General features: G+C 39.4%; 2 protein-coding genes across 2 annotated transcripts; both read left to right on the top strand.

Annotated features, from left to right (window-relative positions):
* The first annotated feature begins 4,116 nt into the window (after window positions 1–4,116).
* LOC103713575 (protein-tyrosine-phosphatase IBR5-like) lies at window positions 4,117–11,612 on the top strand. The gene is made up of 5 exons (XM_039127288.3): window positions 4,117–4,811; window positions 8,155–8,254; window positions 10,345–10,402; window positions 10,490–10,596; window positions 11,029–11,612. The coding sequence occupies exons 1-5, from the start codon at window positions 4,158–4,160 to the stop codon at window positions 11,340–11,342; spliced, it is 1,233 nt and encodes a 410-aa protein (XP_038983216.2). The 5' UTR covers window positions 4,117–4,157; the 3' UTR covers window positions 11,343–11,612.
* A 7,860-nt stretch (window positions 11,613–19,472) lies between these two features.
* LOC103713552 (uncharacterized) lies at window positions 19,473–25,419 on the top strand. Its single transcript, XM_008800520.6, has 3 exons — window positions 19,473–19,894; window positions 23,780–23,932; window positions 25,031–25,419. The coding sequence occupies exons 1-3, from the start codon at window positions 19,475–19,477 to the stop codon at window positions 25,277–25,279; spliced, it is 822 nt and encodes a 273-aa protein (XP_008798742.4). The 5' UTR covers window positions 19,473–19,474; the 3' UTR covers window positions 25,280–25,419.
* Window positions 25,420–27,241: the final 1,822 nt, after the last annotated feature.

Here is a 27,241-nt window from a genome sequence, read left to right on the forward strand (position 1 = left end):
TATAAAATAAATCTAATTACCACTTTAATTTGTATTTGCTTCCGAAAATGTGTATTATATAATATGTATTGCTATAATATTTGCAAGATAAATCATGTCATTTATTTTTTTTATTTTTAAACAGCAGGATACGAAAGACGTCAAACTCATTCTTTGAACCCACCGTATCGACCATCTTCCGTGCTCCCAGGTGATATTCATAGCAGTTGGCCGCTTAGTCTTACTGGTGGTGACCACAGCAACGGCCCTTTGGGCGTTTGATGGATCCAATCCCGTTTCCAGATAACTACGCACCCCTTCTGCTCCAAATTCCTTCCGGCTCGTTTGGTTCCCGGAAACCATGGTCAACAAAAAAAAATTATATATATATATATATATAATTAGAGTTTTTAAATAAAAAATAAAATTAGTATTTTATAGAAATAATTTTTTTATATTTGATAAAAAAAATATAATGAGCATGAAAAAATTATTTTATCACTAGTTAGAAATTAGATTTTTTTTCTTCAAAATCACCCTTAAACTATCAAAATTTATGGATAGTATTTTTTGAATATAATAGATATTTTTTTAAAAAATACATACTTAATACTATTTTAAAATATACTATTTTTTATAATCAATCAAATATATAAAAAAATTAAAATAATATATTTTTAAAAATAAAATTTTTTTAAGCGAATCAAACGGGTCTTCTAGAATATTTCTAGAAAGAAAGTATCAATGGGAGTGCATCCATGGAAAGAAGGTGTGTATCAATGATTCCATCCGTACTTAAATCCCAGAATCTCTCCCGCCCTCCGGATTCGGATTAAATTAGAGCGTAACAATAAAAAAAGAAAAAGTTGTGAAACCTCACCTAGTAGCCCTACTAAAATAATGCGTGACAACCATCGCATCTTATCATCTTTGTTGTTTGTGACTCCACCTGCTCACTCAATGGGAGCATCATCTGGAAACCTTTTATTTTGTTAAATAAGTCAATTGGCATGGATTACTATAAGCTAGGATTTTCTTGGACCCCTTTGGCATGTATGTCAAACAAATATCCACAAAGCCAGCTGTGGAGACTATGCTTCAATTTTATCGCTTCCACTTGCCTGTAAATTTCTCGCATTCACCATGCGGCAGGGAATTGCATGGAGCACACGTCCATGAGAAGATTTATGATCTTTCACATGGCATTTATACATGTTTTTAGTCGACTGGGGCCGGCAATATAATTGAATCGGCTTAATTCAGGACTTGCAACGGGTCCAATAATGATGATTAGTTTTTAGGATATTGTGACAAAAATCCTCCTTTAGTTGTTCGGAGTTAAGATTGAGAGCCGATAAGCCGCAGAACCAAAGCCGAGCCGTTCCTCGAAGAGTTGCGGGAAAAGTCTTGCAGAGCATGGCCTCCGAGGAGCCCTGTAGCGCCATGAGGGCTCGGTAACTCTCCAAGTGGTCCAAGGGGTCGGTGGTCCCGCTGTAGGGCTCTATCTGAGGCATCTTAAATCTTGGTGGGACCGGCTCGTTCTCGATCTGGCGAAAAAAATATGACTTAGTGGTTTTTTTGGTGATCTCTTCACCTCATATTGTTAGCCGAGGGTTGGTCACGTATACCGCTTCTCCTTAGTATATTATGTCGTTTCTGGTCCCTTGAGGTAAGCAGGTTAGCCTAAGATGCGCGATGCCGTCTGCAATTGTGCATTTTCCAATAATCCATCGAACCATTTCACAACACCTCATCATGCCAATGCCAACAAAGCAGCAGGGCAGGGTGGCATACCGTGTTCCTAGGCCCTACCGAAGAAAAAAATCTATGCGGTAAACTGGCAAACGGTATGTCAGCCTTTGGACGAAGGAGGTCTAGGCATTCGGTCTCTTTACTTAACTTAACAAACCAAGTATTCCGGGCTAAGCTCCTCTGGTGCCTCGAGGTCGCCCTTGCGCCTTGCCCTCTGATCTTGGAGCGCCTCAATCTGCCGCTCGAGTTTCTCGATCTTTTTATCGAGTTCTCCGCCTTGGGAGATCGCTACGGTGGTCTGCTCCAGTATTGATCGATCCGGGGTTGATTCGGCTTCGGAAGGCTGCGGCCTTTTGTCCTGGTTCTTCTCTGGGGGGACGATCGGGTCGAACCCTGGTGACAGCGCTGTTCTCCATTGTTGACTCTCGAAGAGTCATGGAGATTTTGGCCCTGAGACATAGGTTCATCTGGAAGAAGCACCGATTGGACATGAACCCGCGGAGGGGGCACAGGAGGGCCCTCCATATGTTGCAAGCTTTGGACTGTTGCTGCCAAGGCCTGGACTTGCTCCACCAGCATGTTGAATTGTTCCGGCTGGATCTGAGGAACTTGATCCACCGAAGGCCCTGGTGACGGGTTCTGGACCGAGGGGCCAGGACTCGGCGCACGATGCCGGGAGGCATTAGAGGCTCCTCTGCTCCTCAATCTCATGATCACGACTCGGGCCCTTTCTCTAGCGCCAACTGTTGCTGAAAATTGAACCCGGGGATGACCGCAGACCGAGGAGGAGGAGCTCCGGTTGGTGGTGCGGCGGCAGACGGCTGTCTCCGGCGGATCTGCAAGAACCTATGGCCGGGGGTTCCAGCGTAGGCCCTCCGATGCTTAAGTTAGAGAGAGGGTTTTAATGGAGAGAAGAAAAACAAAGGCATGGATGTGTTTTCAGGCTAGGGCGGAAGAGCAGTCTGCTTGCTTAGAGCTCCCCCGAGATCGAGCGTGACCGTGCAAATTGATGAGTTACCATAAACGACCTGAGATTCCGGGCTAGCTGGCGATTCGTCGAGATCGTGAGTATTCAAATGTTGACAACCGTTAAGGCGGAGATCGCGGGATTTAATCCTAGAGATGGAGGGCTCGATTTTCGGTGTAGAAGGGGAGGTCTACTTCTCCCTTTGACTGGGTCTTTCTTGGTCATAAGACTGACCGGGCTCAACTCTATCGAGATCGAAGTCGTGAGCTCTGTGGCTGTCGGTGCCGAGACCGAACGCTCTGAGGTCGGACCCTCTGAGGTCGGGCGCTCTAAAGTCGGGACTACCAAGAGCATGTTCGCCGTTGTTACCTTCACCATCGAGTGCCGTCAGTTTGTCCGCATGCTTGGAGTGATCCATTTTTCCCCCAACAAAATACATTTATTATAGTAAGTTCCAAGATGAGCGTTCAAATGTATTGAGGCCCCCAGTGTATTTGAGAGTCCCAAATGCTACCTATCTTTATAGCTATAAATGTATTGAAGCCTCCAAATGTATTTATGTTGGGACGTATCTCTTACCTAAAGAAATTTATTATCTCTTTTCTTATTTATGCATTGAGGCCCTCAAATGCATTTATTTTGGAGCCTCTGAATTCGCCTTAGGCCCCCAAATGCATAAGGTTAACTTTGATGGTTTTGTCGGCAATACTACATCAAGAACAAGAATTTTTATGAGATGGGTTCTCTAATATACTTGCCGAGAAGAGATGGCCTTCTTGTTCAATTCCAATTGCCGAACTTGCAGCTGCTTTGGAGGGCCTATGCGGCCGCCTACTTGACCTCGGTATGTCAATATTGATTGATGGGGCCAGTGCTTAGGTTTTGGGCCAGTGGCCCATTTGCTGAGAGCTGATGCCTGCAGTACATCTTATTTCAAGTCTTGGCTCTAGAGTCTAGATTTGTCACCATCTTTTTACAAAAGAAAAGCATGGCCTTTTTTCTCCATGAAACCCATCTAATGGATAAATATAAGAAAGCTGAGTCCACTAATTTCTTCCCTTCCTTCTCTCTCTCTCTCTTAATTCCACTTTTCTATCTTCTTCGATGAACCAATGTACCTCTAACTATATCAAGAACTCTATCGACCAGTCATAACCTAGTATTGCAACTCTCCATCGGCTTCCTCTCTTCTTTATCATTCTTCTCTTCTTATCAAATCTCAAGACCTTAGATTCCCTCCCACTATCATCATCATTGTCATGTCAAAAATGATACCATGAATAACAGGTTGAGATCATCACTAAAGATCCTGAGAAGCTATATAGAAGGCAAGCCAGCATGAATTAGATATTTAGAAAGCTTGAACGTGTATTATTTGGATATATATTATGTAATGGCGGCTTTCTTCGACGAAGCCCTAGGTGTCCGGGCTCTCTCTCCCATCCACCGCACCGCCTTGATGCGAGGGAGAGCAGCAGATCCTTTTCACTATCCGTTGACGGTCCGTTATCTAACTTTCAGCTTATCTTATATGTACTTTGGGATTGGTGAGATGGGTACGTGGCAGGTCAAGAGGCCCGCCCCATATGGCACGCTTTGGAATCACCTTTCCCCAGGATTTTTGTCCGATCGGCTCTGGAGAGCCCTTCTTCGCTTCTCTGCGCTCCTCTCCATCCTTTGCCAAAGGCCACGTCCAGGCCCTCGATTCGTTCCTCTCTTCCCTTTTATTGATCTCGAAATCGCCTTTCCCTATGCCTGGCGTCGTTCGCAGAGCTTGATTCTCCCCGGTTTGATCTCGGGCTGCGTCTTCTTTTTTTTTTTGGAGGGGGGGTGGTGGTGGTGGGGATCGGAGGGATTTCGGTGCTGCTTGCGCGCGATGAGGAAGAGGGAGAGGGAGAATCCGTGCGGTGTATGCGGCCACTACCACAAGTATGAGGAGGGGGAGGTCTGCGGGGTGTGCGGCCACCGGATCCCGGCGGCGGAGGAGCGCTCGGTGCAACAGGGCAGCGCCTTCCCCTCAGAGATCCTTAAAGATTTCCTCTATCTAGGGAGCTACGACAACGCGTCCAGGGGGGAGCTCCTCAAGACGCTCGGTATCTCCCGCATCCTTAATGTAAGTAAATCTAGAAACCGGTACTATTCTTAGGAGGTTTCACAATCATTCGCATGCTTTTGAACTGATTTTTTTGGTACTTCTATTGAAAAAAAAATCAGAAATTTGGTATTTCTTATTATCATTATGGTAACTCGTTGCTGCGTGGAATTCGAGCGTTAATTAATGGTTTTTGGAACTCTATATTGTGAAAATGGAAACTTTGGCATTTTATTTTGATCAATAAGGACATATGAGTGCCCTAGACTTGGAATCAGAGCTTGTGACACTGTTTTTCTTTTGAGATTCCTGTTTGAAAAATTGGAGCTCTGTATACAGTTTTGTTTATTAAAGATTTGATTGCCATACTGAAGAAATCAATGTGTACATTCAAGAAGCTATACTCGGGCATAACAAGGGTAGAACAATTACGTTGGAGTAGAACTTAAAAGACGAAAAATCTTTTCATCGTACAATCTTTTTGCATATCTATATGTTTATTGTTACATAAGCATGTATATTAGTTTTTTTCCCCAAATATATTGATTAGGTTTTCAGAAAAGTATGCCAAATTGATTTGAAATAAAAAGGAGATATTGGCCCAGTCCCATATTAAGTTCAAATGGTGACTGACTAGACAAGGGAGGCTCACAAGGAAAAAGAAAATCCATAATGCGATAATTGCAAGGATGCTGGGATTCAACACTCGAGTGTATGTTGGGTTCATCTTGAAAGATTTCAGGCTGTACGGAGGTTGGATTGTGCTCATTTAAACTTTATTAAGATAAGAGAAGATGAAATTATGCATCATTTAGGGTAAAGATGAACTCGTTGTCTTGATATGTTATAATCGCAGACCGATAGCACAACTTGGAAATGTCTTGGACATTGAAAGGACCGGGTCAACTACCTAAACTGATTATGTCCACTAGAAGCTAAATTCAACTCAACTGTAAGGACTTCACATATGATGCTCCTTCGAGGGAGAATCAAACTGGACTAATACATAGAGGGGGCGTTTGGTATGGGGTGATAACTCCAGGATCAAGGGTGGTCCGGATGAAGGTAATAAAATCACCATGTTTGGTTATATCTTAGTAATACTACGTGGTGGTGATATCGGATCACCCCACTTTTCAAATCACTGTCCAGTCCAGTATCGGATATCCATCCTTGAGGACGGGTTTCCAACATCATCGGAGCGTGGTGATCTGATGTTGACCAAACTATCCTTCAAAGCTGTGGGCACGAAAAAAAACAAGATTTTTTTCGCCGCAGTCGTCCTGCGGGCGCTGCTGGCTGGTCGCGGGCATCATCGGCCTCGGCCGGGCTCCTCCCGAGCGATCCGACAGGAAGATCTTCCCCTTGCTTCACGGAAAAAGAGGGGAGATTTGATGAATCGAGAAAGGAAAAGAAGAAAAAAAAGAAGAAAAAGGAGAAGAGAAAAGAAGAAGAAAGAAGAGGAAGAAGAAAAGAAGAACAAAAAAAGAAGAAAAAGAAGAGAAGGACGAGGAGGGAACGGCCACTTACCGGTGGATCCATGGCCGTAGCGCCGTCGATCCTCGGTCAGAGGCCCTTCTTGCGCTCCCCACGGTGGGGTGGGCTCCCGCTAGCCCCCCTCCCGAGCTCGCCTTCCTCCCTTCGTGGGAGAAGAAAGGAGAAGAAAGGGAGAAGGAGAAGAAGTCGGGAGGAGTTATGGAAAGAAGAAGGAGAAGAGAAGAAGAAATGGAGGAGAAGAAAAAAAAAAGAAGAAAGAAGAAGAAAAGCTTTGGGAAGAAATAGGAAGAAGAGAAGAAAAGGAAAGGAAAGAAAAAGAAAAGGAAGGAAAAGAAAAGAAAAAGAAAAGAAAAGGAAGGAAAAGAAAAGAAAAAGAAAAGAAAAGAAAAGGAAGGAAAAGAAAAGAAAGAAAAAAGAAAAGATAGGAAAAAAAGAAAAAAATAATAAGAAAATAAATAAATAAATAAATAAATAAAAATGGAAAATGATGAGCAAGTGGGAAGAAACTTGGCTTTAAAACGACTACAAATTATTGGCAATTGGGCCGAGTCATGGTAGTCTTAATAGAATAATAAGAACATGTTGGATGTTGTAACAATTTAACTATAATTCAATTTGTTCAAATTTGACGTCATGAAGAGTATTGTTGATAGAACGAGAATATGGTCTGATTTTTTTGTTATAAGGGTTACTAAAAATAGAATATATGACAAAATTATGAAGCTATTATAGGAATTAGCATATTGACTTATATTTTTGATTCATAAGAATTAAAAACACATAAAAAATCCATCTAAGATATATCAGGAGTATTTGTGGTATTATATGGTCGGTGATTTTGAATCCCGTACCATACCAAACAAGTTACTCATGGATACTCGGGGATTTTTAATCACTGGACCATGGCCTACCAAACACATTAACCTTAGATCACTGGAGATCAAATTACCCCAGCATTCGGATCACCGGGGATCTTAGATCACCATGGTGATCCTATTGGGGTTACCAAATGCCCCCAGAGAAATTATACACATGACTATAGAAGGAAATACGAGGTTATAAAGATGTGATATAATTTGATATCTGTAGAATTCTTCTATAATTTTGTAGCAATGACTGGTTAAAAGGTTTATCTTTTAGGAAAAATGAGTCAAGCAAATTACTTATTTGTCAAGCTGATATCGATCTTATTGATCGCATGCTTCAATCCAATGTTTGTGCACAATAAACAAATCAACAAATTGGCAATGCCTTGACATGAACATTTCTTTGGGCAATCTTTTTCTCATCAATTAACCAATGATGTTTCACCTGTGGAATAACACATTTCGAAGCTTGCTATTCACCATGCATCTGCTTCTATAATAGTCTTAATCGGCATGGTACTCGATGAAAAGTGGGAAATAGGCTATAAACACAGCCCTTTCCTTTCATTGGGTCGATGTTCCTTTTCGTTATCATTTACATTGAAATTGTCATGTTCTAGCTAAAAAATTTGAAATCAGAAATGAGTTTATAGTTGATATTTGTATATGTCACTTTAGTTTGTATTTTTATTTCCTAAGAATAGATGTATTTTGAATCATGACACAGTTACAAATTTTCCTTTTGGTTACAAATTTTCCTTTTGGTTACAAATCTTCCTTTTGGTTACAAATCTTCCTTTTTATTTCTATGCAAATAAGAAGAATAATTGCAATATTTATACAACCATCCATCTTGGCCTTTTGTTGTATTCAATGAGAGGTCAGCTTTTATAATATTTTCTGGTATTTTGTATGCTTTTAAATCTCAGCCAGAGCGAGTGGTTGCTACTGTCTTTTGAGGTTGTCCTGATACACTTGTGTGTTGTTTTATCTATGTGCAGACTGTGCCTGCATGCCAAAATCTATATAAGAATTCTTTCACATATCATTGCCTCTACAATGACAAGCTTTTACAATTTGATGATGCAATTCAATTTTTAGGTATGCTTTTTGGTTCTGTTTTAATATGTCTGTCAGATCACAAGTTTTACTCAATTGCACATTTGAGTATCTGTTCGATTTTTATGTATTGCTTTAATTGATTGCAGTGAAAGATGTAGACTACGGAACTGTTTTCCTCGATGACAGGCTGTATTGACTTGTAACAGAAATAACAAGCTGTCAAGTCCCTTTTAACTCTTCATAACTTATATTTGTGAATGCATGCTCTTAGACTTATGATTAACTTTATAATTGTGCATTGCTATTGTTGCAGCTATCATTAAGAACTATTATCTTTATGAACGATTATATGCATGCACCTTTAGACATCTCTTGCTTTTGACCATTTTTAGTGATACATCCCATCTTTTTCATCCTCATCTGATTTTGTCCTTGCCCCCGCTGTTTCATACATCTCCATGCTGCCGATGATTGCCTTTATCCTATTGCCAAGAACTTTGAGATACATACACTTTTTTACCGTTGGGTGACGGTGGGGAGATAGCATTGGACATCATACTGTGTAGTTCACCATATTGGCTCTTAACTCCTCTTCTGCATGTCTCTATATGTCTACGTCTTACAAGTTTGAGGAAAGGTGGGGAGGTGAATTAGGATCGGAAATTCCATCATATTGAGTAGTGCACTGTTTTGGCTCTTAGTTTCTGTTTTATATAACCTTCCTGTCATTACAACGACAATGAAAGTCATGAATGCACAAACACATACCTGTCATGTTAATTTGACTCAAAACTACATCGAAGTATTACTGCCATGTTATATTGGCCTTATCTTGATTACTTCGTGTGTCTCACTCAAATTATTTTGAGAAACGCGAAAGCCTGACTTCCTTTCTGTACACACATTTGAGGTATCCATAACAATTATTCCGGCCTTTTTCTTGAGCCTAAACTATTGATATTAGCTAAATTTTTCTAAGTAATTTTTTTAATAATAGTGCTACTTTATTCTAGGAATATCATACTTTAGTGTTCTTATGTTAAAATCTTTAATTGTAATATGGTTGAATGATTAAAGGATGAGAATGTATAAATGCTTAGTTAGGGAAATCACATGATAGGTTATGGAAAGATGGTAATTTGGTTGGGCTGAAGTTACGTTTGAGGGCACACAGTAGAAATGTCAAGGTTGAGAAATAATTGCAATAAAATTGTTAAATTGGCGCTTTTAATGGGTCTAGAGTCTAGACCCATTGTCAACCTTCCTATATCTTTTTCCACTTGTCACGAATGAAGCAACTATTGACATTTAAGGAGTGGGAACAATATGTTATTTACTAATGTATTGTCAGGTTAGAATGACAAACAAGCTTCTTAAAGATAGGAAAAAAAAATAAAAAAAAGAGGCACATGCTGAACCGAACTAATGAAAGTTGAGTTTAGAGGATTGAAATTTGGAGTGTTTGTGATCGTTACAAAGAGGTTAGCAAAATTCTAGTAAATTAGCAGAGTTAAGCCATGTTTACAACAGATGAATGTTAAGGTCATCATGAGAGAAAACAATGATACAGCTACATTATAGGAATTTAGGAATTTCACATTAAAGGATCTAATGAGGGGCAACTGTTAGTCGAAGTCTATATACAATGAAAATAAAAGGCTTGCCTGATAAGGAGAGTGCTGAGTTTTGATCTAGAATGGTCAAAGATGAGGATATTTTGATAAATTCTTTGAGGAAGGTATGAAACAAATCAATGACTTGTTTATAGGTAATGTCGGCCTTAGATTTGTTTATATGGTAATCTAGTAACCTCATTTTTATTGTCTGAGTATTTGGTTATGTCTCTAGATGACATTTCCATGCATAATTGCCTTGTGCGCTGGGCTGTCATCAAGGCGTAACCCATCTATGCAGGAGGGTCAATTAATTATCTGATTTTTTAATTAAACCTATTAATGTTCTTCCCCTCACCCCCTCACCCCCGATTCCATACTTTATATATTTTGTGATTGTTCTTTAACTTCTATTGTGTTGTTGGATAATAACCATGCCAAATTTGGGTTCTCTTGGTCATATCTGTAGCTGATACAGCTTCTGTTTGAATTTTGTTATCTGATATTCTAATGCAGAGCAATGTGAAAGGGACAAGGCGCGGGTTCTTGTTCACTGCATGTCAGGAAAAAATAGGTTTGTTTCTATTTAACATTTCTGAGTTTATATGTTGTTTATATAAGCTTCTTGTATATACACTGTTGCATCATCTCCTTTTGACAGGTCACCAGCTATTGTAATAGCCTACTTGATGAAAAGCAAAGGATGGCGATTTGCGCCAAGTTATCAGTGGGTTAAACATCGTAGACCTCTGGTGGAGTTGTCCCAAGGTTTGTCGTCTCCCCTGTAGATGTTTAGGAATATGGAGTCAAATATTTACAAACTTGCAATGCACATCATATGATTTTCTTTATTGAACTAAGGGTTGTTCTTATATTTGAAACGTTGTCCTCTCCTTCTCTCTCTCTCTCTCTCTCTCTCTTTCTCTGTGTGTGTGTGTTTGTGTGTTTATATGCGTTTTTCTCCATATTGAGTCGGGGATGGGACCTCACTGCTTCATATCCCTGGAGGGAATGACTATTTAATCATCGATCGGATGGTTTGTAATTGTGGAAGATGAGGCATTATTTTCTTTGTTGAATACAGTCTCACCTACTAGGAGATCATTGGTTGTTACTGTGCTTCGAGTTATTAACCACAATCTTTCATTCAAACTGCTCATTTCACCAGTTGACTCATATATCATGATTCGTGAGTTGCAGCTGTCCATCAACAATTGCTGGAGTACGAGCAGAAAATATTTGGATCCAATGAGCCTGTGCCAGTCCAGCCTCTCTTCCTATCAGATTCAACTCCTTGTTTCGGGTCTGGGTATCCCAGGACAATCGGTAATTCTCCAGTTCCGGTGTTCGATCAGCCGGCCATGCCATCCATCTTTGAACGCATAAGTCCAAACACCACCCCTAGTAATTTTGTCTTTGGAGCTGGGGGGAATACAGAGCAGAAAATCGTGGAAAGCAGTGCTTTAAATGTCATCCCTCCAACTGGGAGTGAAACCCCCATGGACAGCTCGTAGGACTTCATACATCCTGTGTTGCCTGACAGGAAAAGTTGTAGGTGGAGGTCTTACCTCACATCTGAAGCATGGATATGAAGTAAAATACTTTGCGTTCCTCAAGGTTTTGGTCCAGAATGTACTTTTTGATAAAATCGAGCAGGGTTGATATCACGCCTTTTTCTTTTGTAATTTGTGGAATCATATCATAGAACTGTAACTCGACTGTAATGCTCCAATTAACTCCTTGTCTATATTAATGTTCATCACTCGGGAATTTTTATTCATTCATATGCTTGTCTTCCATTTCTTTCCACATGTTCAAATTTCAACATTCTGAATACCTGTGGGGATGCAAAGAGGACAGGTACAGCAACAATATACCTGGATCTGATGGTTCACCGAGAAGGTGATGCTCTGAGAAAATAAATCGAATAATCCTGGAGACGAACATTTCTAGGTACTGGATGAATCTCTGTTGCCGGGTTGGAGGCTTGGCTGCAGTTTTGAGGATTTTATACCCTTGGAAAAGAGAACCATGTTGCTACGGCAAAATGAATCAGCTGCAGGTTACCATCTGCTGAGAAATATTAGGGCTATGGGCCGTGATGGGCTGGTGATTCGGGCGAAACATGTGTTCAGAGAGGCCAATAAAGGTGCAGATTGGGTGGCTTTATTTGTTGCCAACTATTCGAGGGACCATTTAGGGTGGGAGAGGCGGAGTTGCTTAGTGCGCTCAGGAATGTTTTGCTTTTTGATTTTCTTGGTTATATTTGTGCATGCTATGTATGATACTTTCGTTTTAGCAAAAAAAAAAAAAAAAAATCGGCTGCAGGCCTACGGGTCTATTCGGTGGTTTCAATCAGTTTTATCCTCAAAATCAGAAATGGGTCTCTTTGTTCAATTAATGAATTATTTATGGGCTTATGTTCTAAGTGCCCGTTTGGTTGCCCGTAACTTGATATTTAAATCAAATCAAAGCCCAGTTTTGATATTTAATTTGACTACCTCGAAAAATCTATTAGGTGGATCTGGTCCAAAATATTAGATGGAATTATTTATAAAATAATTTCATGGAAGACGGTAAACCTAGTCTATCTAATAATTTTTCGTGAAGTGCAGTAGACGTGATTCTCAAAGTAGCCTATTAAAAAAAAAAATCTGAAGTGGCTTCAGTTCTTGAGAGAGGAACGCCACCCACCTGTGCCATGATATGGAGAGGGATAAAAACTTAGAAATCAAAAAAAAAGGATGGGCAAAGTAAGTAACTTTAGAGAGGAAGGAATTCATTGTTGCAACTCCTACTCGATGTTTGGATCATTGTAGAAATAATACATTATTATATTAAGATGGTTTGTTATTAACCATTATAATGGTTATAACATCATTATTTATCTTGAAAAGCAATCATTAAAATTTTATTATTTAATAATATTGAAAAAATGGCTGTTGTAACAGTGCTATAATAAGAAATAATGGAAAAATAACTTTGTTATCCTTTCGTTCACTTTATTAGATAAAAAAATATTTTGGGGCCATATGATCATTTTTTGAGATGATTTCAAGAGAAAGTTTAAAACTCGAAATAAATTATTGGTACAAGAGAAAATAAAGGCTAACGAAAAAATAACGACAAGTAATATTTTTCACGTTATTTACGTCAATACGTAACAGCGGTGGTCTTAAAACCATTAAAAATGACCGTCGCCAACGGCAACGACGCTGTTATTTCCATGGTTTTGGGTCCCATTGGGATATTTCTCACGCAACTGCAAGATATTTGCGTGCGATCCTCTTTTAAGTCTATCCACTACCAAAACATCGATAGAGATTCGAAGGATCAAACCAAAATTAGATCATTTTTACCAAGTCCCAACAAGATAGTATATCGAATCTTGTTTGCTTCTTGGAGCACACCATGAACCTGTGCCTCGCAACCAGTCCTTACATGGCCCAAACTTCAGAATTTTACAGCCACAGCTCAGGTTTTCACCCATTGTCTATAGAATGAAACCCGGCCCAGGTAGCCATTTCCCACATCAACCTGCAACAAGTCTAAAGCTACTCCAACTCATTTTTATTTAACAAGTTGCAGCCAGAGGAAGTTTCCATGTAAGAGTGTTTCAGTTTCCTTGCATTAGCCATAAAAATCTTCAAGTTCCCCAAATAACTACATGATCTTCGGTTTGTGGGAGAAGTTTTGACACTCGTCTATTTTTGTTCTATTTATTTTATAAGCTCATCAGCTATTCGAGCCTGCCTTGATTCAGATGGCAGTGCTTACATAAAATTAGTGTGAGCAGCTGATGTACAAAAAAAATAATAAATAGAGATAACAATACTTAATTTGATTCAACTTGTTGTAGATCGGGCTAAATTATCCGTTTAACAAAATGGTTAGATTTTAGCCTCGATTTTTGATCTATTTAATAGCTAGATTGCGTTCGAGTTAACGGATTTTTGATGTATCTTGTAGAGTGCTTGCTGACTATTTATATAAAACCATTAGGCTCCAAGGAAGTATTGCCTGTCAACTGCTCCTGTCATGGCGAGTTACGCCTACAAGGACCTTTGTAAATTGGAATTTGAGTTGGTTGCTTGGTTTCTTATGGATTTCTTGTAATTTGGTACTTGTGTAGGCATCTTGTCGGCCTCAACAAGGTGGGTGAAATCAACAAACAAGTAGCTCTGAGGAGTCTAATGAGATTGATAGGCTGTTCGAGAGGAGGTTTATCTCTTTGTTTCTGGAGAAGTTCGCTGCAACGTCGGACTATTGACAGTTTATAACTTCGGATAGCTGGAACTGGCAATTAGTTCTTTAGAAAAAGATCAAGGGATCAATAATAATTTTCCAAAGCTGAAAAGTTTCCAAATCACTCGGAGATAATAAAATCTAATGGGTTCATTTGGTTGGGATATATTAGATTATGGAGTAATCCGTCAATTCTTAGGAATCATTTATCGAAAAAAATAATTGTAGTGAAAAATAAATTTTATTATGTTTGTTTGGTAAAAAAATTATTTTAAAAAATAGCATCAAAAAATTATCAAATTTTCAACAATGCCATTGAATAAATAATTCAAGAAATAACATTTTTTTTCTCGATCCACTTGTTGGCCATTTATAGTGCACTTACACAAACTCTGTTACCATTGACGATTTCAAATATCAAAATATATTTGCATGAGTTATGCATATAGTTACATAAACATTGTTTAATTTAAATATTATTAAATTAATTATATATATTAGAAAAATTTATTTTTTAATATAAATAAATTTTAGTATGCTTTGGTATATAAATAAATATATGAATTATTAATAAATCTTGTGTTAGATTTATTGATAATAAATAAATGTTTGTTAATTATTTATTATAGTTAATAGTTATTAATCAATATATTTGTTATATTAAATATATTATTATGTATAAATATTATTTAATTAACATATTAATATATTTATAACATATTAATATAATTAATATTATTTATAAAATATAATTGATCTAATATTAATATAATATAAGTGAGAGAATTTCTGTCAAAAAATAATATTTTTATATTATCTCCATTTGGTAATATAGCATAGAAAAATAAATACCATTTCCTAGTAGTATTTATTTTACTTTCTTTCTTAGAAAGTTAAATATGCAGTTTATTATTTATTTTACCATCTTTCTTATCTATTTTTATACCAAATATGATAATTTCGTATGAAATTTATTTTTTCATACTAGATTATCCTCAACCAAATAAGGGTGGAAAGTATTGGGGTAGATTAATCATCTCAAGAGTAAAAACCGCTCTAGGCGGCCGTGGAAAAGATATACTTGAATCAACTTTTTTTTCTTTCAAATATTGGTAGTAGGATAATATGCAAATGGCTAGCTCAATTGGAGCATGCGAAAAATTACACGAAACTCATAGGGTTTATTTGTAATGGCAATATTTTTCAAAGGCTAATACAAAACAAACTATTTTACGAAAAAAATAAAATTTATAATTGCACTCTATACTTTTATGCATTCACACCATTTTGGCCTAATTCATCAGCAAACGACTTTGAGAGAGAGAGAGAGAGAGAGAGAGAGAGAGAGAGAGAGAGAGAGAGGAGAGAGGGAGAGGGGTTTGCAACTTTGTATGAATTTTTTTTCTAAATATCAAATTTTATATAAATTGTCACGCCCCGGATCCGGATCCGTGACACGGCCGTGCTATTGCCGACTACCGCCCACAATAGCACGCAGCCTCATACCTGGGTAATAGAGTAGTCAAACCAACCAAATCTTTTCATATGAAAGCATTCTTAGTACAACATGCTGGTCAGTACCCAAATACAGAGCTTCTATGTAGTTTATATACACAAAAGTATACTTGCTTTACCCCAAAAGAAAGAAGCGCTAATACCAAATTAACGTGTCTCTGGCAGCTATCAGTGGTGAGGATCTGAAAGAAAAAGTAAATGAACGGATATGAGCTACACGGCTCAGTAAGTAATCATACATAATCTTACCGGATCGAACATAACGGTAACCATGTTTATGCAGGGTTTGAGAAGCTGACATGCATATTTATCTAATCATCTTCATGGCATAATATGTATGCAATTTAAAGGAGATATCGATTATAGCAAAATACAACATTTCATAACGATATATTCAAAACCCGTTGTAAAACAATGTATGCTTTGGTCAGGCACGTTCATAAATGTCACGGCCCGCCTGCGCAGGGCACGTGACTATCGGGCCCACATGAGGAGGAAACACGGGGCTCCCCTGCCAGATGTTGGCCGGTTCCGGGGCTTCACGCAAGCGTCCTTCACCCCTCACCGATTTTGCTTCTCCCCAAAAACACATCTGCAGGATTTGGAAGCACCCGCCTCATATACCCAATCTCTGAAACGAGCCTCATGACCATGCTTCAAATATCATTTTCATAAATATGCATATGAAACCGTGCCCCCGGCATACCGTGGTCATGCTCTTAAATACTACTAAATCAATAAAATATCCATGCTGAGTAAATAAAACAGTATCCTACAATATCAAGAAATCATGTAATATGCACATGTAGGAAAAATCGTGCCACCGGCATTGCCGTGGTCATGCTCTTAAATGCTACTGCGAAGTCTTTCTTGGCCACTGGCGGGACCGGCTCAGTTATTAGGCGGCCACTGGCGGGGCTGGCTCAGTCATTCTCGGCCACTGGCAAGGCCGGCTCAGTTACATTAGGTCAGTAGCTCTTAAGAGTTCATAAATAATGCTCAGTTCCGATCATGGAATAGATGAAATAAATCAAAAAATGGATTTTTTTTTTCAAGAATGAAATCTTATTGGAACTGTCCATATCCGGTTCAGTATAGGTAGTACCTCATAGATGCTACGGCGAATTCATTAATGGTCACTGGCGGGGCCTGCTCAGTTATTAGTCGGCCACTGGCGGGGCTGGCTCAGTCATTATCGGCCACTGGCAAGGCCGGCTCAGTTGCATTCGGCCCGTAGCATTAGTAGTTCTTAGGTACCCCCTTACAAGCAATATGCAGCTAGGGCAAATCATTATCATTCTTTACACTCATGCTAAGAAAAATCATAACATGGAACTCCATTCATTTTGCATGTATCACAAGAGCTATGAAAACATAATATGTGCACAACTATGAATTATGTGACTGACATGTACCACTCATGTTCATATTTCATAACTCATATCTTAGCATGTAACGTAATCCCAGTATTTTGTAGGCATAACGGAATATAAAGCATATATCATCATATCTTGTGTAACTAGAGCATGTCAGATACACATATCGTTCTTAGCCTACAGTACATGCATAACATGTTAAATTTCATGTATGATCCATAAAGATTAGGGCAGATTACTTACTTTTCTCACCAATCATGTATACAATTCAAGTTGTATGAAAAGCACTGGTTCATCTTATAAAACATAATACAGGATCTACGATAAGATTAAGATAGATTACTTACCTCAATTCGCTTTCCAAATTGCTCAAGTCCAGGTGATAGATCCTTAATCACCAAAATCATGTCATAATAACAATATGTTATTTCCTTTTCTACCTGAAATTTAGCCCAAGCCTAATTCCTCTGTATTGGGGTCTTGGCTGGGCTCATAAGTCTTAATTGGCCTTCCAATTGGCCACTAAGCTTAATTCCCAGCTTAATTGGGTTTAATTTCGGGTTTAGGGTCACTGTGACCCGTTTGGGCCTGAGTCAGGGTCAATCCGGGATCAATTTGGCCCCCAAATTAATTACATTGGCTTGAATTGGGCTTGATTTACAATCAATTAGGTATGCTGAGACCAACTCAGCTTAATTGGATTCGGACCCAATTTGCAGTTTGGGCTCGTCCAGACTTAGCCCAATCTTATTGGGCTCGGGTTCAGGTTCAATTGGCTAAACCAATTTCTTATTATTGGGCTTACCGTGTTTCGGATCCGAACCCGATTCCGGCCCGTTAACCCACTCTTTTCTTTTCTCTTCTCATTTTCTTTCTTTTCTTTTCTTTTTCTTTTCTTTTCTTTTCTTTTCTTTTTTGTTTCTCTTTTTCTTTCTTTTTCTTTTTCTTTTTCTTTTCCTTTTTCTTTCCTTTTCTTCTCTTCTCCTTTTTCTTTTCTTCTCCTTCCCGAAGCTTCCTCTCCTCCCTTCTTCTTTCATCCCGATCTCCCCTTCCTCTTCTCCTCTACTCTCCGGCGAAGAGAGGGCGACGGTCTCCTCTTCTCTTCTCCGACGAAGGGAGGACGTTGAGTGGAAGGGGGGCGGCGAGCGGAAGGGGACCGGGCCACGACCGGCGGCGTCCCCGGCCGAGCCTGCATCGCGCGCCTGCGGCGACGGTGCTCGCGGCCGAAGCCGGCGGCCGCCGCACACGACGACGAGGATGAGTCCCCTCTTCCTCTCTTCTTTCTTTTTTTTTTTTTTTTTTTTCTTCTTCAACCTTCCTTCTCAACCCTCTCATTCTTTCTTCTTCTCTCTTCTCCTCCCTTTCTTCTCTCTCCCGAAGGCTCTCCCGAACCCTTTTTCTACTCTAATCTCCTCCCCTTCCCATCACAAGGAAGAAGATGAGGGGGCTCGGGAGAGGCCGAGCTTGGGGTCACGCCACGGCCGGCGGCGCCCGCGGCTGATTCCAGCGGCCAATGGGCTCGTCCGTGCTCGCAGCCGGTCCGCGGCCTGTACCTGCGGCCGAGCCGAGGCCGGCAGCGTTCACGCTGTTGGCGACGTCCCTGGCCGCGCACGGTAACCCCCTCCCCCTTCATCTTCTTTGCTTTCATTCTTTCTTTGTTATCCTAAATAAATCAGGAGGAGAGAAGGTAGAGGGCTTACCTAGCTTTTGGAAGAAGCCACGAGCATCTTCTCCGGCGACGGAAGTAGGTTTGGCAAACCCTCTCTCTCTCGTTCAGTGCTCTAGGGGATCTCTCACTTGGGGTTGCCGGCAGAGGCTTAAATGATTATTTAGAGGATGAAACCCCCCTCTGAGAGGTCCCATCCTCTCCTTTCCTCCATACCTCGGGACTGGCCGCCGCCCCCCTTGTCTCCGGCGCGCCGGCATCGGCTGCCAGCAGGGGGTGCGGGTCACCCTTCCCTGTCGGTCTTATCCCCTCGTTTTTTTTTTTTTTTTTTTTCCAATCACGTAATTATACTGCCACAGTAAAATTTGGGCCCAAACCTTAACTGGGCCTATTCCTTATTGGGCCTAGTAGGTTGTGGGCCCGGACATTACATCAATATCTCTATAAATTGATATTTACATATATATATATATATATATATATTCTTATAAAATATTTATTTTACTATTTTATTTTTTTTGTATATGTATCAATGTCATATAAAATCATGGTTTCAAATTAAAATAACTAAAATATTCTGTGCAAAAAGAAATATTTATGGCTATCGCGATGGAGTACAAAAAATAACTTCAAAATTTTATTTTATTTTTAATTAAAATAAATATGTTTTTTATTAATAGAGTTAGAATAATATTTAATGAGTGTAAAAAAGGAATATAATATTTGTATAAAAATAATATTTAATGAGTGTAAAAAAGGAATATAAATTTGAAGCGGGTATCCACCGAAATTTGAATTGAAGAAGGTTATTCATGCAAAAACCACTAAAAAAAAAGAAAAGAAAATGACAACGGAGCGGTCATCGTCTTCATTCTCCGCGCCCTCCTATTGGGAGCTCAAAAGCCAAAACCGTCTTCCCCTCTTCTCTTGTTACCGCTTGATGGAAGGAGTGGGGGCCCGGCTGGGCCGGTCGTCGACCCGGTATGGGCCGGCGACGGTCTTCAGTGGACCAGTCCGGAAGTGGAAGAAGATGTGGGTCCCCCTCTCCAACCCTAATTCCAACGCCTCCTCCAACGCCGCCGCCAACGGCGGCACCGCCACCAACAACAACCACTCCCACCTCCTCCTCTACAAGTGGACCCCCATCTCCTCCCGGGGCAATGGGGGCGCTGCCGCCCCCGCGGCCCCCGGGAAGGACGCCTCCGCCGCTGCCCCCGCCGTCCAACCCGAGGAGCCGCCCCGGAGGAAGTTCCGATACGTCCCGGTAAGCCGATTCCCTTCATCTGCTGACCTGCAATCCTTCGATCTTGGATTAGAGGCTCTTGGGATCCGAAATGGGTGGGTATTTCTTCTGTTGGTCTTTTGGGCGTTAGGATTTACCTCCTCTCTGGCTGATTCCGCCATTTAGTTGTTCTTCTTGTAAAAAAACTTCCACACTGATAAAAAAAGCCTTTATTTATGGAAAAAATTGAGAATTAGTGATACGGAAAGCATAGTTGGATGATTTGTGTCGCTTATGTTATGGTTCGTTTTAAAGTTTTAATTTTTTTAGTTAGTTGATTTGCCATTTCTCAGAAGTGTTCGACGAGTCTTTTTCTTAACTGTACTATGGAAGTAGATCCATGGGAAGGCATTGATATTCTGGGGTTGATGGATTGGGGAAGGTCGTGGAGTTTTCCGCCTCTGCCAAAATTTTGATGATTAGGGTTTACTTAGGATGAGGTGGTGAGATAGCGGAACTGTCATTGCTGCTGCTAGAATGTACATTAGCCATTACAAGTTCTTAGGATCTGGGAAAGTAGGAAATGGAGATTGGTATAGGATATGGTGGGGCATGTTGGGTGTTAGGAAGATGTAAGCTTGACCATCATGCCGTGCTAGTGATGCTTGCTAGGGAAACATAACATTTCCTTATATCGCGAGGACCAAAAGCTAAAGCGGTTTGACTAAAATATCATGAAGTAGTATCAGAAATAAGAATAATTATTGGTAAAAAGAATTGAGAAGAGGGAAAACTAAATCAAGGGCTAAAGAAAAGGAACCAGGGATCTGTAAAGTTGAATTATTTTGAGCATTGAAAAGGATAAAAAAAGCTGATAAAAGATATCAGCATTGTCACTTTCTTTAGTTCTTACAATTCCAAAAAATTTATTGGGTGGTTACTTGCTTGGAGGAACTCTTTGCAGTTTATGTACTGCCTTGTTCACGTTATTGTGCCTTGTTGCCGATCACCTTATTGTGCACTATAAGGGGTACCTAGGTGCATTGTAAACTGAATTGAGGTTTATATATGGCATCCTTAGGCTTGGCCCATCATCAGGTTGTGGAAGACCAGAGTACAGCAGCAGGAGTAACACGGACACAGTATAGGTTTTCTTAGGGATTATAGATAGAGTCAAGTCAGGCTCACATCAACTTGATGTCAACTTAATTGCTGCTTCACAGGTGAGTCTGGGGCTCATGCTCGTTGCTTGCATGCTTGAAGCTATGCTTGTTTATTTTGAGGTCCCATGACTTGCATATAGTTAGTGGTCCTAAGGCCCACTTTCATGGATGTTTATTTGTCCATGCTACTCCAACACTAGCTTGAGGTGGCCTAGATCACCTTTGAATTTGGATGGCTATGAGATATTGGTACAACGACAGAGATTTCAGTGATTGTATGCTCAAAATATGAACACCAATCTGGTCTGGTTGGCTTTCAAACAATTTTTTAATTTTTGGTTCATTTTATGATGAAATTTGAGGAAATTTTTGAAAATTTAAATTTGATATGGTTGTGATTTTGAGGGTTTATCATGACAACTTTCTTATAGCCTTTAGTGTGAGTGGATATGGATGTAGTTATAGAGAGGAATTATAGCTGAGTTGGATTGGATTTTATGTTTAAAAAGTTCTAGTATTCAGGAACGAGGTCTTTGGAGTCATGGTTCAGTAGATTTTAAGGTTGTTTCAATGACTTTTAGAGTTTCCACTGATTTATAAGCTTGCTAATCTAATCTAGATGTATTGAACAAACAAAATATTTGTTGCTAAAATGTTGTTTTTCCTTTTCACTTTCTCGGCTCCTCATACAATTTTAGGGTTGATAGAGTCATAGTTTTGGAGAAAACATATATAGGAAGTTTCCTTTAGGTTATTTGTATGGCTTGATATTTGATGGTGAGTTAGGAAGTATTGGTTCTTTAGAGTATGAGTTCTGTTTCTTTATTATTTCAAGTCTCTTGGATTTTAAAGTTGTTCTTATAATTCTGTGTAGCATATTACTGGTAACACTACTTACTTACTGATTTGGTGTAAATCATATTGGTATATTGACGCACAGAAAAAAAAAAAAAATGAAGATGGCATATTGAAATAAGTTTAAGCAGAACTTGGCTTAAGTATCTTAAGAAAAGTAACTCTGCATGGTGAAATGAAGGTGACACTGCATTATGCTGGTGAATATAAGATGCATATTTAGAGGATGAGATTCCATTGTACCATGGTCCCTTATAGGTCATCATAGAAATAGAAGAACAGATCATGTCTTTTCTACGTGGGAGCATATTATCCTTTTCACACATTACTGAGCAGCTAACTAGGTTGCTGATCCTTCCAGACATAGGAAGTGGAGTGTGTAGCTTGGGCTTTCAATTGGAGTGTTGCTTAACTCTTCGTTTGCTTCTTTTCAGTCCACCAGTTATGGCAAAGAACTATATATGGTATCATTCACTACAGAAAAATACATCTTTTCCGGCATTTTTTATGACCTTTACCGACGCTTATAAGCGTCGGTTAAAGTTCGGCCGACGCTAAACAAAGCGTCGTAGAAGCGTCGGCGATACCTGAGTGGAAAAAGTTTTTTCCGACACTTTCGGAAAGCGTCGTAAAAGATTAGTTTTTAGCGACGCTTTCTAGCGCTAAAAGCATCAAAGCCGACGCTTATAAGCGTCGGCTATAGTCTTTAATTTTTTTAAAAAAATTATTTTCTTCAGCATCCCCATTCCTTCTTACATTCGAGATCCACCTAGCATCAACGATATCAGCCCCAGCAACATCAACTCTTCGAATTTTTTTTCCAAAGACAGGGACATACAAACACCTAGGCATCAGTAAACAAAACTAAGAAGGAAATCAAGAACTCCAAGAAAGGATAGAACCAAAATTTCGTAGATCAAGTAACGAAATCACCTTGCCACCATTCAGACCAGTTTGCACAGCAGGCTTTTCACATGCATCACTCCCAGGCACCGATTTCCTTCAAGAAAACATGTGATAATTAAGGCAAAGGGACAATAACCATGCACATAAAACTTTATTAAAGAAAGAAAAGAAAAAAAAAATTTCGAGAGGCGGCCATCGAGACCTTTCTTGAATCCTTCCTGTGAACAAAATGCAGAAGCCAGAGCTACTACTCTTATAAGACGGTTAATTAAAAAAAAAGAAAAGAGGGGCAGAGAAAGATGACAGACCTCGATGATTCAAAACCTGATTCGCGGGACTCAGCCTTTGTCCTTTCCTTTCCAGAGTATATCTTGAAATATTTCGCCATTACCTGAGGAAAAAAAGAAGAAAAGGGGAAAGCAAAAGGGGAAAAAAATGATGTAATGATCAAAAGATTGCTGAGAGAAGGAGAAGCAGGATTTGTACTGTTCTTGGAGGGCTTGGGATCTTCAAGTATTCGGCGCTGGAGGGAGGAGAGGAGTAGAGAAGATATTAGGAGGCGGTGGATTGATGTCGGCGCTGGAGGGAGGAGGAGAGGAGAGGAGAAGTTTACAAGAATTAGGGCATCAATCGAGAGGGGGCTGATATTTAAATGAATTTGGCCTCCGACGACGCTTATAAGCATCGTTGTAGGTCAAATCTTTAGACGACGCTTTTAAGCGTCGTTAATTCCGAAGCTTTGCCAACACTTTTTAGAAGTGTCGGCAAAGTTTGGCGCTGAACCAAAATTTCCCGACGCTTCTCCCTAGCGTCGGGAAAAAAGCGTCGGGAAATCTCCTTTTTCTTGTAGTGATTATGTGTGTATGTTAGACTACTAGTCACATTTTTCTCAGTATTCTCTATCATAAGCTAGTTGGTAAAATACAGCTTGAAGAAGACCAAGTTATTAGAGCCTTTCTAGCCTTTTCTGTTGATATTTTATTTGATCATATGAATAATGCAGATTTCTGTAATTGAAGAGCAAAAGCAAGAGGCTGCTGTGAACTCTGAGGAGGAGAACAAACCAAGTGATGCTGATCCATCCGCACAGCCTGTCCAGGCTGATCTGTCTGATGGGAAACCTGATATGAATGATGTCTCAATGGAAGAAGCTCAGGTGGCATTTAGATATTTCCTATATTTCATATATACAATATCTCATTATGGAAGCTGATCAATTTACTTGTCTGATGTTTTCCACATGAAAATATTGTCCTGTTTTTTTCACAAATAATCATTGTCATCTTTTTGTTTTTTAAATATAAGTTCCTGCTTCCCACTTTTAGCCTTCATCTTTTTTTTTTCCCTTTAATAGGATGGTGTAGATACCATTGTTTAAAATAACATAAACCTGTACTCTGGCTATTGTTCCCACCAGCTATGGCCTGCAGCATCTCATTTGAGTGTCAGGTCCATCAGGACTGTGTTTTTGGTTGTTTACATTCAGATGGTCAAGAAGAATGTTTACAGTAAATCATAGGAAATTCAACATGAAACCAATGAATTATCTTGTTTGACAGTGAACACGATGTGGAATCAATTTGTAGCACAGAGGTACCAGGTCTTTTTAAGTTAACTGTTCAAAAGTGATGAAGCAATAGACCTTGCAGTCCATTGGCCTATGCTGTCAACTTTGTACATGGAACTCAGGTATGAAACTGCGGCTGTGCATGTTTACCTTGTTTGATCGAGTAGTTTCCTGATACTTGTGTGGGATGATCTATAGCACAATATTATGCAGCCTATAAGTCAGTTACCTGTTCAAAATTGATGAAGCAACAGATTATGCAATTTACATGACATGGACTACGGTACAAGTTTTTGGTACGGGTGCGCATGTAAATGTCAAATGCTTCTAATCTCGAGTAATTTTCTTCTTGTGGACCTGTACGAAGAGTGTTGTATTGTAACCACACCCATGTGTCAAGTTTTATTATCAGTTTATCTTAGCTTTTAGAAGAATGCCAAATATTCATGCGAAAAACCTTTAATATGGCCTCTTTCTCTCTGTTCCATCTTTTCTAGGCCAGCACTTTCATGCCAATCTCATCAGATTTCTTCACCTTAAAAATCATGCGATAAGACAAACCTTTTGCAAAAGCTCATATTCTTTTTACTTAAGCTGATATAATCATGTCTGGGTACTTGCTGCCCTTTTTCCAACATGCCCTTTTTAACCATGTATGGATTTTTTTTTTTTTTTAATGTCTTTCAGGCTACAAAGAAGGATGAAGCACTTGCAGAAGACAGCAAGGGAACAGATTTAAATTTGAGCTTGGGTTTAAATGCTCCAGATGGTGATGGTGAAAGTGATCCAAAGCTGGCAGTGCAGGGTGATAGCACTGGTCAACTGGAGAGAGTAAACTCAGGCGAGGATGTAGAAATGAAATCTGGAACAAATTCAGAAACCGATAATAAATTAAAGAGGAAGGCCGTAACCCCTGACCTTGAAATGAGAGTGTGAGTTATATCATCTCTTCTTTTATTTGACCCTCTTGCAAGAGGCATGATACTGTACCCTGATTGATGCACTATCATCTATGTGTGAGACATTGTCAACTGTCTTAAGCTTGCAATATTATGTGAGCTTTATGCTTTTTGAAATGCTTTTTTAGCCAATCAGGTAGCTCTAATACCCTGAAAGAACTGCACGTAGTTTGCTATTTAGAAGATCAAATTTCAGTTCTGGATCTAAGCTTTGTGTATAAAAATTTGGGCATGATTTTATGATGGATGAAGCTTCAGAAGCTAGGTCTCTGGGCCGAGACAAAGCTTAGTTCCCTTTTACCTATGCCATGTAACTCTTAGGGCTCGTTTGGTTCGCGGAAAGTATTTTTCCTCCTAGGAATATGATTTCTGTAAAGAAGATTCCTAAGAAGAGAATGCTTGGGAATGTACTTTTGGCATGTTTGGTTAAATATGGAAAAGTGGTAGATTTTCAGAGTGCTAATATTTGGTTGACCATCCACTTTCTTTACAAAGTTATGTGTAATTCCTATTATACCCTTAATAAAAATTAGGTCTTTAATTTCTCTTTAATACTGAAAGGCTTTTTTGGGAAAAAGTAAAAATAGAGTGATTCCCGCCTCATGGGAAAGTAACTTTTTCATGTTTCTTATGGGAAAGACTTTTCCATAAAATGTGGGAATTATATTTCCATGGAAATACAATTTTTCCATTTCTCTCCTTTGAAAACTCCAACCAAACAAGAGGCATTTCAGTATTTTTTCGTTGACCATACTTTCTCCCCTTCTTTTCCCACGAACCAAACGAGCCCTTAATAAGTTTGTATGCTAATGTTCTTCTTCTTCCCTTTTTTTTAAGTTAAAGGAAAGGAAGATTGTAAAAGAATAAAAAGAATGATGCAACAGATCTCATAAGAGAATAGGATTACATCATCAACTACAATCTAATAGGTTAACCACCTTCGTTTGAGTCCCACCTACCACCAACTATTAGGGCAAATTATACCTTGCACCATGTTTACTAATATGGTCAATGTATCATGCTAATCAACTCGTCTTCTTCCTATGTGCCAATCACTAAAATGAGCGCATGATGATAGAGCCCATATGAAGGAGACTAAGTAATTGGCATGGTGCATCCGGTGTAGGACATAATTTTTTAACTATTAGATTGCTGCATTTGTACAGTGTTTCAATACTTGTGGGTTAGCTCTTGGCGATGGTGTTCAGCTGTCCAACTACATTTACATTTTTATTTAATTGTGCGACGTGTCTTTTGATGTCATACGAATATTGTGGTCCACATTTTTTGTAGTGCAGATGTCACGCATTGCATCATTGCATGGATGGAGTGATATAGCACCATCTTGGTTGACTATAGTATCGGATTCCTCACTAGTTGGTCGACGACTCGACGCCTATGGATTCGGTATTCGGACATATGTTGCCTTTTTCAATTGAGTTTTTTTTTTTTTTTTCAAAAAAAATGCTTTCGGAGCTCTTAGCCCCGTGGACAAAGTCTAGTGTACGACCTGACCATTTTGGGCAGGCTCGATGGTCCTCCTTGGAAAATTCTTTAGCACTGAAAGTTGCAATAAGGTCAGCGGTTCCAATTATGTAAATCAGCTCTATTTATCCTAAGGGGCAGGAGTAGGTGGAACATGAGGGTCCGTATAAGTATGTGTCTAATCCACATCGATTATTTGTTAGAGAGATCTTGAATATCTATACATGATTAAAGAATTCAAAAAAAATCCTCCAAATAGTCTTTTTGGATGATGTTATAGTTGTTACAAGTGGTATTAGAATGAATTCAGCCTATGACTTATGTGAACTAGAAGACATTATAACATAGGTTTTTTGAGGCTAAGCATAGATTGATCGTGGTGCTTGTGATAAGATTTGAATAGATTTGGATCCTTAGCTCGACGAGGACGGGGTTTAAACAAAAAAGTATATGA

This window comes from Phoenix dactylifera, chromosome 2 (genome assembly GCF_051530095.1).
Source record: "Phoenix dactylifera cultivar Ajwa chromosome 2, Ajwa_hap1_PhDact_Kaust_v1.1, whole genome shotgun sequence".
NCBI classification, from domain to species: domain Eukaryota; kingdom Viridiplantae; phylum Streptophyta; class Magnoliopsida; order Arecales; family Arecaceae; genus Phoenix; species Phoenix dactylifera.